Source organism: Bos taurus, chromosome 2, assembly GCF_002263795.3.
Source record: "Bos taurus isolate L1 Dominette 01449 registration number 42190680 breed Hereford chromosome 2, ARS-UCD2.0, whole genome shotgun sequence".
In the NCBI taxonomy this organism is placed as follows: Eukaryota; Metazoa; Chordata; class Mammalia; order Artiodactyla; family Bovidae; genus Bos; species Bos taurus.
The window spans coordinates 124,340,330-124,354,287 of record NC_037329.1 but is presented as its reverse complement, the minus strand read 5'-3'; the positions used below and the strand labels follow the sequence as shown (position 1 = coordinate 124,354,287).

At 48.2% G+C, this 13,958-nt stretch overlaps 1 protein-coding gene across 13 annotated transcripts in view; it reads right to left on the bottom strand.

Moving 5' to 3' along the window:
- Window positions 1-13,958, bottom strand: part of MECR (mitochondrial trans-2-enoyl-CoA reductase) — a 35,857-nt gene that overhangs the window by 14,135 nt on the left and 7,764 nt on the right. For 12 of the 13 annotated variants that reach the window (XR_003037107.2, XR_009496600.1, XR_009496601.1 and 9 more), the window contains 2 exon segments: window positions 5,480-5,577; window positions 4,904-5,035 (listed from right to left, as the gene is read on the bottom strand). Coding sequence is in view for 10 of the 13 variants with exons in the window: in XM_024999357.2 (XP_024855125.2) it covers window positions 4,904-5,035; window positions 5,480-5,577 (230 nt within the window). In the remaining 3 variants the exon portion in view is untranslated. 13 annotated transcript variants of the gene reach the window in all.

Sequence of the window (13,958 nt, the reverse complement as noted above, 5' to 3'; positions counted from 1 at the left end):
CCAGGCAAGAATACTGGAGTGGGTTGCCATTTCCTCCTCCAGGGGATCTTCCTGACCCAGGGATTGAAACTGGGTCTCCTGCATCTCCTGCATTGGCAGGTAGATTTTTAATCACTGAGACACTTGGGAAGCCCCAAATCAACTATACTTCAAAAAAAATAAAAAATCACTCTGTTGCTATGTGGAAAAGATGTGGGGAAAGGGCAGAGTAGACATAGGAAGGCTAATCAGGGGGCTATTGGAGGGGCCCAGAAGTGAGGTGCTGGTTGCCTAGACTTTGGTAGCAGGGATGAAGAAAAGTAGATGGATTTGAGTTATGTTTTGAAGATAGAATCAACAGGATGTGAGAAGCTTTGGGTGAAAAGCATTGGGTGAAGGGTGACACGTCCTCACCCCTGCAGGCAGGTACCCACATAAACCAGAGTCAGAAATACGCAGATTCAAGCCCTGGCTTGCGGAGGACTTGCTGGGTCACCTTAGGGAAACGACTTGGAGCCTTGTTGGCGTGGTGTCTCAGGGTTCCTCAGCCTATCCTTTCAAAGTTCTTGATTATGCGCTCATGACCCACTGCCCTGGCTCTACTGTGGTCCAGGGTAGGGAGCAGGGGACAGGCTGTTAGGTGTTCTGCAAGAGGGGAGAAACAAGGTGGGCTTTAGGGGCCAGGAAATGGGGTCAGGAGGCAGGAACACTCTTTACTAAAGGCTGTGTCAATCCCAGAGAAGACTGCTGGCTGAGAAAATAAGAGACTGAAAAACTGAAGGGCTGCTTTGAAGTCCAGAAGCTGTCTTGTCTTTCTCTGGGCTTTGGGCAGCCTACTTTTCAGATTTCAGCATCATCTTTATAATCATCACCCCCTTCATCTTAGTCAACATTTACTGTACTCTACTCTGTGCCAAACACTTAGTGAATGGCTCTCTGTGCATGAAATCAAAGGTGTTTTCTAATTCCTCTTAATGGCAGGACAATGGAAATCCAGCCCTTGACACAGATTTCTGGGGCTTGGCAATCGCTAATCCTCTTCTTAAGAGAACCTGAGTGGGATGGGGGCAGCTTCCACGTCAGCCTCCAGGGCTTTCAGGGGAAAGTAGAAACCCTTGGGCTTTCGAGTTGGAGAGAGGCTGCTTAAAAACCCCAGCTCTGCAGCTCGCTAGTTGTGTGACTTTGATCATGTCACCCTTTTTGAGCTGCAGTTTTCCTGATCCATGAAATGCAGAGGACAACGCTCCTGTTACAGTGTGAAGGCTGCATAGACTATTACTGTGCCCGGTACACAGCACGTGTGGAGCCCCCATGGGCTCCTTTTCTGATCGGCATTTCCCAAGCCTGAGTTCTGAGGGCTCCCAGTCCCCACTCACGTGCACCCAAGCCTTAACTGTCTGCAGCTTCTAATGCAGGGGTCACTAAACTATGGATCATGGGCCAAACCTGGCTCGCCACCTGTTTTTGTAAATAAAGTTTCACTGGAACACAGCCCACTTTTTAGTGTATTGTTTATGGCTATTTACAATGGCAGAGTGGAGCAGAAGTGGAATGGGCTGCAAAGTCTAAAATATATACTCATCGGCCCTTTAAGAAAAGTTTGCCAACCTCCCATCTAATGCATATGGAAATTTAGTGTTTGCAAAGGCCATTGTATGTATTCCCTCAGTAGAGACAGACAAGGCAACGATAATTAGCTCTATTTTAGAGATGGGGAAACTGAGGCTCAAGGTCACTGTGATTTAAACAAGGTCATGGCGGGGGTGGTAGCGTTGGTGGTGGAAGGAGAGCCTGCATCTGACTCTCAGGCCAGTGCTTGCTAGGCCCCGAGGTGCCTCAGGGGGGTCTGAGTATTTCCAATGGGCAAGTCAGTTCGCACATTCTCTGGCCCTGCCTCCCCCGGGTCTGGGGAAAAGGCTGACCACAGGCACAGCAACAGCTGAGCAGCTCATAGCATGAGAGATGACCAAGATCTGGCCAGCTGAGGACTTCTCTGGTTAATGACGGCCACTCTACTCAACTGCAGTCTTCTCCAGAAGAAAGACTGTCTGTTCAGTGCTACATGCTAGAGCCCCGCACGCCACGGGTGCTCACAAGATGTTTACTGAATAAACAGAGTTAATTATCATCTTGACAATGATAAAACCCTCATCCTCTCCGACTGGCACCTGGTTTAGAAGAATCACCTTTTCTCTGGGGGAGAAATCCCAGTTCTGGCTATGCCCCCACCACACACGTGCAATTACCCACATACACCTGGCCCGTGTCCTTTCTTCTCTCCCATCTAATCACCAAGCCCTCTTACTCCAGCTTCTCTGTCCACCCGTCTCTCCAATGCCACAGCACTGTTTGTTCAGACCCTTATCATCTGAAGCTTGGATTGCTTGGCCACCTCCTCATTGGCTTCCTGCTCCCCACTCCCCGCTCTGCCCTTACAGAGCATTCTCTGTAAAGTACAAATCTGATCAAATTGTTCCTCGTCTTCACCCTTCATCAGCGCCCCCCACCTCCACACACTGACTATGGACGTGGGCTCTCCATGACCAGGGCCCTGTTGACCTCTCCAGCCTCATCTTGCTTCTCTGCACGCCCCCGCCCCGCTGTGACCCAGCCACACTGAGGGGCCTACAGTGTGGAGGGCGCTGTGCCTTCTCCCATCGCCACACCTTTGCCCCTGGCTGTGTTTCCGCTGGTCTCTTTTTGGCACCAGAGGCTGGTTTTGTGGGAGATAATTTTTTTTGCAGCAGTGGTCGGGGGTGGAGGATCAGGTGGTAATACGAGTGGTGGGAAAGCAGCAGATGAAGCTCCTGCTGGTTCCTAACAGCCTCAGACCGGGATCGGGTGCATGGCCCCCCGGGGGTGGGGTGGGGCGGGGCTGGGGACCCGTTCCAGACCCAGTTCAAGCCTTACTTCTCTGGGAAGCCCTTCCTGACGCTCCCCAAGACAGGGAGCTCTTGCCTATGTGTTCACCCTGGGATGACAGCACTCATCACACTGCACTGTAGTAAGTGCCGTCTTCCCACCCCCAGCCAAGGGCACGTGGAGGGCAGAGGCTGTGTCTGACCCACGTTGGGGGCCCTTCACTCTGCACAAGGGGAGTGTGTGGCCCGAAGCACCAATCGTAGCCTGTGAATCTTGGCAGCTCTCAATCTGCTCACCTGGCTATGGCTCTTTCACAGCGTGGGGTGGTGGAGGGGGGAAGAGGGGTATAGGAGAGGGTAAGGCCATTCTTGGAAGCCTCCCTGATCTCACAAAAGGAAGGAGCGTTGTAGACTCCTGATACTATTTTTTTCCTGCCCGGTACATTCTTCTTTCTAGAACTGCTCCCTCCTAACCTCTGGGATTGTCAACTGCAAGGCCCCCCTCTCTACACCACACATGTTGGCAAGAGGCTCAGCCGGGGCAACCGTGAGTGGCCCAAGCCCCATCCCCTGGTGATCGGTGCGTGGATGGGCAAAGACCCAGGTGGGCTGGTCAGAGCTCTCTGAGGGATGGGCGCGGTTGTGCTGGACACACTGTGGAGGACACGCTCTTCCGTTTGCTCTCAGGATGACGTAAGCCTCAGGCTGCCAGGGACTGTCCACTAAAGGTGTGTATCAGAGTGGGTCTGAATCTCAGCTCCACCAATTAATAGCCGGTGACCTTGGGCAAGTTGCTTCATCCTTTACATTTACTGCTGTCCCATCTGCAAAATGGGAATAATAACAATATCTACCTCACGCTGTGGGCACGTGAATAAACAGAGGTAAAGCGCTTATAACAGAGCCTGGTACCAAAGGAGTGGTGGGTACTTGTTGCCAGTTCTATATCACTGTGGGGACAGGTCCCATCGGAGGGCTAATGAGAACAAGAGAAAAAGCTCTCACAGCCTTGGGGTTTCTAGATCCAGTTGTGCCTGAAACTTTCCATCTCTTGTACCTCCCTGTTCTACAAACCAATTAACTGCTTTTCTGGCAAAGCAAGCTTGAGTTGACTCTTTGCAATTTATAACCTCAAGAGTCCTCATGTTGGAGAGAAGTGGGAAAGACAGAGGTGACCAGAGTCTAGGGGGCTCTCTTTGCAATCTGCTGTTTGAGTTTGGACAAGGGCTTCTTCTTAGGCTTCAGCTCCTCATACGTCCAATGGGGTGAACATCAGCCCTGCTTCCCTCTCGTGGCTGCTGCCAGGATCCATCTGTGTGACATTTGTGCCTCAAAACCCATCAAGTGCTAAAAAACACATCTCACCAAAGACTCCTCACGCCTATCAGAGAAACTCCTCACCCGCAGCGTGGCTTATGCAGGGCCTTCCCAGGCGGCCCCACCTGCTTTGTGACCTCCCCCCTCAGTTTTTTCTGCAGACCCTTCCCGCGGCACATCGTCTGCTGACGCTACACCGAGTTTTCCTCCATTTCCAAAAGTCACCGTTGTGTCTTTGCTCCATTTGTGTTCTCCAAATGCCACCAGTTAGGGCTCATCTCCACCTACAAAATTCATCCATCAGAGGTCCCTGCCAATGAAGCCTCCCCCTGAAGCCCTCGAGACTGTCTTTCTCACACACACAGTTGCCAGAGGTGCCCTCTGCTTTCCGTGAGCCCGCAGCACTCCCTTTGTGGAGGCTGTTGATTTGGAGATTTCGTCAGTTAGATTTTAACCTCCCGGAGGGCAGGGGCTGCCTTCTTGGATTCCCCGTTGCACCCTTCATTCCCTAGGGATGTAAGAGCTCCAGTCAACACGGGTGCACAGTGCTGAGAGCTGATGCACCGCCTCCTGAGCAAGAGAAACATGCTGCTCTCCTGGCCCAGCTTCCATCCCCTTGGAGGTGGGTGTATGGACCTAGTAATAAATCCTGTGCTTTCTTACACTGAGACAAGGAGGAAATGTGTACCGTGTCTGTGAAATAGGATCTGAAACAACACATGCTGGAGACACACGGAGAAACTCACCCAAACCAGGATTCGCTGGGATCACCCAGTCTCCTGGCTTCACCCCGGTCACACCGCTGCCCACGGCTACGACCTGTCCAACACCTTCGTTCCCTCCAACAGCAGGCAGCTGGGGAAGGAGGCCGTAATTTCCTAAGGGAGAAGAGCACAGAGGGTCATCCATGAAGCTTGGGTGGTGATAGCATGGGCTTTGGAGTCAGCCCTCAGCCTGATCTGACCAGCTGTGCGACTGACCAACCTCTCTGAGCCTGAGCGTCTTCATCTGTAAAGGGGGATGTACTCCTCGCTTTCAAGGGTTATTATGAGATTAGATAACACAGGGATTGAGCCCAGCATACTGCCGACACTTCACAATGGTTGGTTTGCTCCCCCACTGCAATCTTCCTAACTCTTGAAAAGCCTCACATTCCAGGGAGGGGAGGCTGGAGAGGGCTCACACAGTGTGCAGACAGCCTCATCTGGAGAACAGCTGCCGCTAATCACAGGAATTTCACACCCACACCTGGGGAGGAATGAAAACGAGGTGGCGGCTAAGCAAAAAAGCCAATTAACATAAGCCACAGAAACCAAGGTTACCTTGGATCATATTTATGTCAGATGGATTGATAGGGGCCGCCAGCATCTTCACATGGACGTCTGATCCGCCCACAGCAGCCAGCTCCAGGTTCTTCAGTCTAAGCACAAAGCCAGAGAGATGTTCATGTCACCCAGGCTAGACAGGGAGTCTTTTGCTCAGATCATCTCCCCAAAGTAGGTCAGGCAGCAACATTTTTGAGCTGCCATTGTGTGCCCAGGGATGAGGGTTTTGTTAGGAGAGAGGAGCTAGAAGGAATTCGCACAGGATACAGGTTAACTCTCATTAACTACAAGTGGACAGTCCTGGTGACCTCTTGACCCCACTGCCCACTCCAGGGCAGAAAATGGTTAGAACTCCTGTGGGCCTGGGTTAGCCCTGTGTTGCCCAAACTTGCTTGATTCACCTGGTATACTAATCTTATGGATTCTCAGACCCCAGCTCTGACCCACTGAATCAGAATCTCCAGATAAGGGGCACCCCAAGGAACAACCGGGAAACCCTTGCATGGCTCATTTGTTCTCCGATTTTTCCTTTTGCTCCAACACACATAGGGAAGACATTTCCATTAGCTGCAGAGTGGTGAGGGGAAAAGAGAGATGGCTCATGGAGGTGGGAAAGAACTCCCTGGGTGACTGTGGCTCGGCCCCTGGAGAGATGTCCCTTCATGACAAGGATCCTGGTCTGTCAGAAAGGATGCTGGATGGAGAGTTGCTGGTCTCAGTGTGAAACTCCACCTCAGACGGCTTTGTCACCAAGAGCAGGTTTCTCCCTTGCTCCAGGCTTCCATTTCTTCATTTGTAAAATGGGGGTGATGTTACCATCACCTTCACGAGCACTTGATCACTTCCAAGGGCTCTTTCCATTTCAAGTCTGTACGGTTACTGCCTCTGCTCATAATGTCTACGCCCTAGACACCACGGTCTGTATCCACTGGAATGTTGGTTAATGGGTAAAACCTGCCCAGTGGCAATGCCCACGTGGTACTTTTGTTTTTTTAATAAAAGGAGACCTTCCAACCAGAAAGGGCTGATCTGTGTATTATTAACAGACCAATGGGGCCTCATGGCTTTTAATTATTAGAGAATCCTTTTCTGTCTCTCTCTACACCTCTAAGACTTCTTGTTTGCAGTGCTTTTCTCTGCCCAAATGTACTCGCTAAGCAATAATTCTCCTTATTTTTACTTCCTGAAGGCACATGTAACAGCCAACCAGAGGTTCTCAGCATTCGGCAACAGTGTCACTTCACTGCTGCTGCTGCTGCTAAGTCGCTTGAGTCGTGTCCAACTCTGTGCGACTCCTAAGCTGATGTAATTCTACCCGCTTCCTGCTGTAATCTGACCTTTTAATTATACCTGAGGCTCTGCTAAGGATAAAAGTGTGATTTCCAAGAAATGGCTTGCACTGGTAGTAATAAAGGTGACAGGTATTTATGAAGTGTTTATTATACACCGGGTCCTGTGGTAAGGGCTTAACTTTTGTTTTCTGGCAGAGTCAGGCTGGTATTCAGGATCTTTAGTTTCCTGACCAGGGATCTAACCTGTGCCCCTGAAGGGGAAGCATGGAATCTTAAACATGGTCTACCAGGGAAATCCCTGTGCTGAAGGATTTAAATGCATAATCTAAGATTCCTGTGACAAAAGTATAAATATTCCCAATTTATCAAGCAGGAAATGAAGGCTCCTGGAAATGATGAAATTTACACAGAGGAGAATTGGCCAGACTTCCCTGATAGCTCAGTTGGTAAAGAATCCGCCTGCAATACAGGAGACCCCAGTTTGATTCCTGGGTCTGGAAGATCCCCTGGGGAAGGGATAGGTTACCCACTCCAGTATTCTTGGGCTTCCCTTGTGGCTCAGCTGGTAAAGAACCTGCCTGCAACCTGGGAGACCTGGGTTAGATCCTTGGGTTGGGAAGATCCCCTGGAGAAGGGAAAGGCTACTCACTCCAGTATTCTGGCCTGGCGAATTCCATGGACTGTATAATCCATGGGGTCACCAAGAGTCAGACACGACTGAGCACAGCACACACACAAGGGAGGACACGCTTTACCATGACTGACCAGTTCAGTCGCTCAGTCGTGTCTGACTCTTTGCACCCCATGGACTGCAGCACGCCAGCCTTCCCTGTCCATCACCAACTCCTGGAGCTTACTCAAACCCACGTCCATTTAGCTGGTGATGCCATCCAACCATCTCATTCTCTGTCCTGCCTTCTCTTCCTGCCTTCAATCTTTCCTAGCAACAGGGTCTTTTCAAATAAGTCAGTTCTTTGCATCAGATGGCCAAAGTATTGGAGTTTCAGCTTCAGCATCAGTCCTTCCGATGAATATTCAGGACTGATTTCCTTTAGGATTGACTTATTGGATCTCCTTGCAGTCCAAGGGACTCTCAAGAGTCTTCTCCAATATCACAGTTCAAAAGCATCAGTTCTTTGGCACTCAGCTTTCTGTATAGTCCAACTCTCACATCCATACATGACTACTGGAAAAACCATAGCTTTGACTAGATGGACCTTTGTTGGCAAAGTAATGTCTCTGCTTTTTAATATGCTGTCTAGGTTGGTCATAGCTTTTCTTCCAAGGAGCAAGCGTTTTTTAATTTCATGGCTGCAGTCACCATCTGCAGTGATTTTGGAGCCCAGAAAAATAAAGTCAGCTACGGTTTCCACTGTTTCCCCATCTATTTGGCATGAAGTGATGGGACCAGATGCCATGATCTTACTTTTCTGAATGTTGAGCTTTAAGCCAACTTTTTCACTCTCCTCTTTCACTTTCATCAAGAGGCTCTTTAGTTCTTCTTCACTTTCTGCCATAAGGGTAGTGTCATCTGCATATCTGAGGTTATTGATATTTCTCCTGGCAATCTTGATTCCAGCTTGTGCTTCATCCAGCCCAGCATTTCGCATGATGAATTCTGTACAGAAGTTAAATAAGCAGGGTGACAATATACAGCCTTGATGTATTCCTTTCCTGATTTGGAACCAGCCTGTTGTTCCATGTCCAGTTATAACTGTTGCTTCTTGACCTGCATACAGATTTCTCAGGAGGCAGGTCAGGTGGTCTGGTATTCCCATCTCTTGAAGAATTTTCCACAGTTTGTTGTGATCCACACAGTCAAAGGCTTTGGCGTAGTCAATAAAGCAGAAGTAGATGTTTTCCTGGAACTCTCTTGCTTTTTTGATGATCCAACAATCATCCACAATGATCATCCACAATGATCCATGGTGATCCATGATCCATTGTGGGTCGGCGTTTGGGGCACCGAGTGCAGCAGTACATGCACGGGGCCTTTTGAAGGAGGTTGCCATTACCTTCATTACCTCCACCATAGTTTGGCCTCAGTTCAAACAACAGGGAGGGAACATAGCCCCGCTCATCGGAACAAGACCCAGTTTTCCCCTCAGTCAATCTCTCCCATCAGGAAGCTTCCATAAGCCTCTTATCCTTCTCCATCAGAGGGCAGATAGAATGAAAACCACAGTCACAGAAAACTAATCAAACTCATCACATGGACCACAGCCTTGTCTAACTTAATGAAACTATGAGCCATGCTGTGTGGGACCACCCAAGACGGATGGGTCATGGTGGAGAGTTCTGACAAAACGTGGTCCCCTGGAGAAGGGAATGGAAATCACTTCAGTATTCTTGCCTGGAGAATCCCATGAACAGTATGAAAAGGCAAAAAGTTAGGACACTGAAAGATGAACTCCCCAGGTTGGTAGGTGCCCAATATGCTACTGGAGAACAGTGGAGAAATAACTCCAGAAAGAATGAAGGGATGGAGCCAAAGCAAAACAACACCCAGTTGTGGATGTGATTGGTGATGGAAGTAAAGTCTGATGCTGTAAAGAGCAATAGGAACCTGGAATGTTAGGTCTGTGAATCAAAGCAAATTGGAAGTGGTCAAACAAGAGATGGCAAGAGTAAACGTCGACATTTTAGGAATCAGTGAACTAAATGGACTGCAATGGGTGAATTTAACTCAGATGACCATTATATCTACTACTGTGGGCAAGTATCCCTTAGAAGAAATGGAGTAGCCCTCATAGTCAACAAAAGAGCCTGAAATGCAGTATTTGGATACAATCTCAAAATGACAGAATGATCTCTGTTCGTTTCCAAGGCAAACCATTCAATATCACAGTAATCCAAGTATATGCCCCCAACCAGTAATGCTGAAGAAGTTGAAGCTGAATGGTTCTATGAAGACCCACAAGACCTTCTAGAACTAACACTCCAAAAAGATGTCCTTTTCATTTAAGGGGCTGGAATGCAAAAGTAGGAAGTCAAGAGATACCTGGAGTAACAGGCAAATTTGGCCCTGGAGTACAGAATGAAGCAGGGCAAAGCTAACAGAATTTTGCAGAAAAGAACACCCTGGTCATAGCAAACACCCTCTTCCAACAACGTAAGAGAAGACTCTACACATAGACATCAGCAGATGGTTATTACCATGACTGAAAAACAGCTGCAATCAATCAAAATAATGTAGAAACACTCTCTACAGAAAATGGTCACCTAAGAAGAAGTTGATGACTAGGGCAGAGAGAATAAAGAAAGGGCTTTTTTTTTTTCCCCTTGTAGGTTAGGTATTAAGAAATGTACGTATTTATACTTATCTGGAGGAGGGAGAGTCCTTGTAACAATAATAACTACTGTTCGAGTGTGCACCAGCCAGGCGCTCAGCTAAGTGCTTTCCATGCGAGTTTTCATACTATTATTCTGATTGTATAGCTGAGGAACAAAGGCGCCAAAGAGGTAGATAACTTTTTTAAGGCCCCCTGAAGTAGTAAGTGGCTGATCTGAATTGAACCTGGCAATGTGATACTGGAGAAGCCAGCTGGTGAAGGGCTGACCCCAGACCAGGCAGAGGAGGCTGTAGGAGGAGCACCAGTTTGGAGAGGTGGGTGTCTTCAATCCTTGCCTGGGGAGATGAAAGGGGCCAGCCTCCCCTCCCAGGATAAGCAGGAAGGCCTCAGCCCAGAACACATGTACAAATCTGAATTCTAGAGAAAATTCCTGCCCAGAGCAAATGGATCGTGGCCTCGTTGTCCCTTTGTATTATCCACACTGCTTCTCTCTTGCATTGCGACACATAATCAGAGTTTTTCTGTAAGCTGACAGAGTCCGTGCACTAAAGCTAGTTAAATACATTTTTTTCCTGCACATTTTCTACATGTTCCTCCCTCAGCCCAGGATTCCTTTTTCCACAGCTTCTCTGCGAAGTGAGAAATTCAACTCACCCTTTAAGACCTGGATGAAATTTTACTTCCTCAAGGCATCTTTGACCTTCTTCTTAGGCTCTGCAGCAATAAAAATCACTTGCTCCACTCTGAGTGCTCCCATTACATGGATGGTGTGACTATCTATACCATTTACGACCATCTTACACAAGTTCATTGCTTTCTACTTTACGAAGTTTTTTCAAGCATTTTCTTTAACCCATCACAACAAGGCAGAAGTTCACATTCCTTTTCCAACTTCTGGGGGAAGACATCCTCCAGAGCTCAGGCTCCTGTGTTATCTGCAACCCACCCTGGGGGATGGGCAGCACTCCCAACAGACATTGTTTCTGCAGCAAAATGTAGGAATACACACACGAAGTGGATTGAATAGTGGCTCCATCAAAACTTCACTTTAGATCAGCTTTTGCCTCCAAAAGAGTTATGAAAAAAAAAAACAAAACTGTTGATTTTCAGAACTTTCTGAATTTTGGAGTGCAGATATGAATTTGGATTCGAATCCAAGTCTTTTAGACTCAGTTGAGGGTTCTTTTCACTTATCACTGAGTTTTACAGTCAGAATATATGTTGTCTCCTTATTCGACTGTAAGCTTATGGGGGGCATGAGCTTAACTAAAAGTTAAGACTTTTAGTCTTAACTCAGTGTTTAGCAGTGTCTGGGACCAAAGCAGTGCTTGAGAATGCTTCTTAAAGAAATAATCTTATTTTCCTCTTAAGTGAGAAAATGTATTGTAAAGCTAGCAGACATTTAGGGAATCATGGGCAGAGCTCACAGCACAGGGACTTGGCTATTAAGGCAGTATTTACTCTTTTTAGTCCTGGGCTGTTTAGGAAAATACTGGTGTAGGATGGGTACAAATAAAAATGGATATTATCCTTAAGGGAGTTCAATCTAAGCAAAAACCCACGCCTCTTTTCCTCAAGGGAAAGTGCAGATCAAATCTGTACTAAGACTGTGATTCTTAAAAATATAGATGACCATAGATAAGAATATAAGTAGATCTCATAAAGAAGGCTGACCACTGAAGAATTGATGCCTTTGAACTGTGGTGCTGGAGAAGACTTCTGAGAGTCCCTTGGACAGCAAGGAGATCAAACCAGTCAATCCTAAAGAAAATCAATCCTGAATATTCATTAAAGGACTGATGCTGAAGCTCCAAAACTTGGGTGAAAAGCTGACTCACTGGAAAAGACCTGGATGCTGGGAAAGTTTGGGGGCAGGAAGAGAAGGGGGCAGCAGAGGACGAGACGATCAGATGGCATCACTGACCCGATGGACATGAGTCTGAACAAACTCCGGGAAATAGCGAAGGACAGGGAAGCCTGGTGTGCTACAGTCCACGGGGTCACAAAGAATCAGACACGACTTAGTGACTGAACAACAACAACAAGATCTCAGTTCCTAGATGAAGGGTAGAACATGGATATGGAGTTACAGAGGCAGTTCTGGGTGTGAACCCTACCTTGGTTACTGACTGGCTAGCTGAACCTCACAGTACTCATCTGTGGAATGGGAGCACACTAGAAGTCAGCTCACAGATTAGATGAGGTACAGACATAAAGCACTTGCTAGAGTCTCTGATACACAGCAGAGGCCAGATAAATGGCAGCTGTTGCCAGTTGTGGGAACATCCAAGGAAATCTTTGAAACAGCTGGCTATCTCCCTCTGGAAAAATAGTCACCGAATCACTCAAAGGAGGAAGGCAACTTTTTGGAAAATCTGAGTAAATTTAATTCAACAAATATTTATTGATGCTCCTACTAAGTGTCAGGTACTGTGCCAAGGGCTTTAAAGATGAAAAAAAAAAAAAGTATCTCCTGCCCAGGAGCTTGATGGCGTGGGGACTCAACGTTTGAAAACACTGGGACTGGGACTGGCTGGAGGGAGAGCAAAGGGTTAGCAAAGGGACTTTGGAAGCTGTGACACCTTAGCTGGAACTTAAAGGATAAACAAAAGTTTATGGGGCGGACCGAAAGAAGTATTCCTGCCAGTAGGAATGGCAAAGAGTCTAACCTGACTATGGGCCGGGCCCAGATGCAGTCTGGATTGGAGCTGTGGGAATGGAGAGAATTTGATAACCTGGAATCCCTTTAATAAGAAGTGGCATTGATGTCACTGGGTGACTGATTCCATGGAGGAGTGGCTGAGGATCTTTCATGGCTCCCAGACTTCTGGTTTGGGCAACCGGATGTTGAGATAGGAGGAAGGAAAGAGTGGCGTGGAGCTGGGAGGAAGGTGTTAACATCTGCAGCCTGAAGCAGGTGGCCAGAAGTGTGTTGTGGAGGAGAGGGTACTCTGTGCTGGATGCCTGGGGCTGGGAGTCAGCTGTGTGTATGTGGAATCTAGGGTAGTAGGTAAACTTATGCTGGGTGATCTAGCTGGACAGTTAAACTATAATGTTAACAGCTTCTTGAGCTCCAGATACTGTGCTTATTAGCTTTATATACAAGACAATATTTAGTCCTCAAAATATCTGGACAGCGTTATCACCCCAATTTTCAGATGGGAACTGCAAGTCAGAAAGTTAGGTAACTTGCCCAAGGTTTAACAGTAAGTAGCAAGACTTGATCTTAAGCTTGACCCCAAAGCTCAGACTGTCCAACGCTAAGCCGGTACTCCCTACACTGTGGGTGTGGAATCTTTGTCCTGGGAGATACTATGAGGTGTTCCTTGAGGCACAATACTTTTGGGCAACACTAAACTCCCTTTATAAGATTCAGACTGCACATTAGAGTCAAGAAGGCTCTGGAAAGTCCTCCTGGGAAGAAACCCACGTGGCTTTGTGTCCTCCTGTGTTCCAGGGTTAGCTTGGCCGGGAACTCGACCCTCACAGCACACAGGGGAACCATCTGCCCCCAAATGGGAGTTTAAAAAGCGCTGCAACCCACTCCCAGTTCTCTCCTTTGTCTTGTGGGAGCCTAGCTGCGCGGCGGGAGGGGCGGGGCGAGGGGCAGGAGGTGGAAAGTTGAAGCTGCAAACACAGGTGGCTGAGGGCGGGACGGGCCTGCCACAGGCTGCCCACCCGGGGGGCAGGCGGGGGTTGGGGGAGAGCTGTGTTGGTCCAGCTGCCGCGCACCAGGGAGACCAGCCCCAGCCTGCTCCACGGAATGCCATCAATGCCAGACACTGCTGTTCCTGCAGACAGTTCTAACTGCGTCGTCAAGGACACCGCTCTGCAGAGACAGGAAGGAAAACTGGGCTGGGTCTGAATTCCAGGAGTTGAACCTTGAGTGTA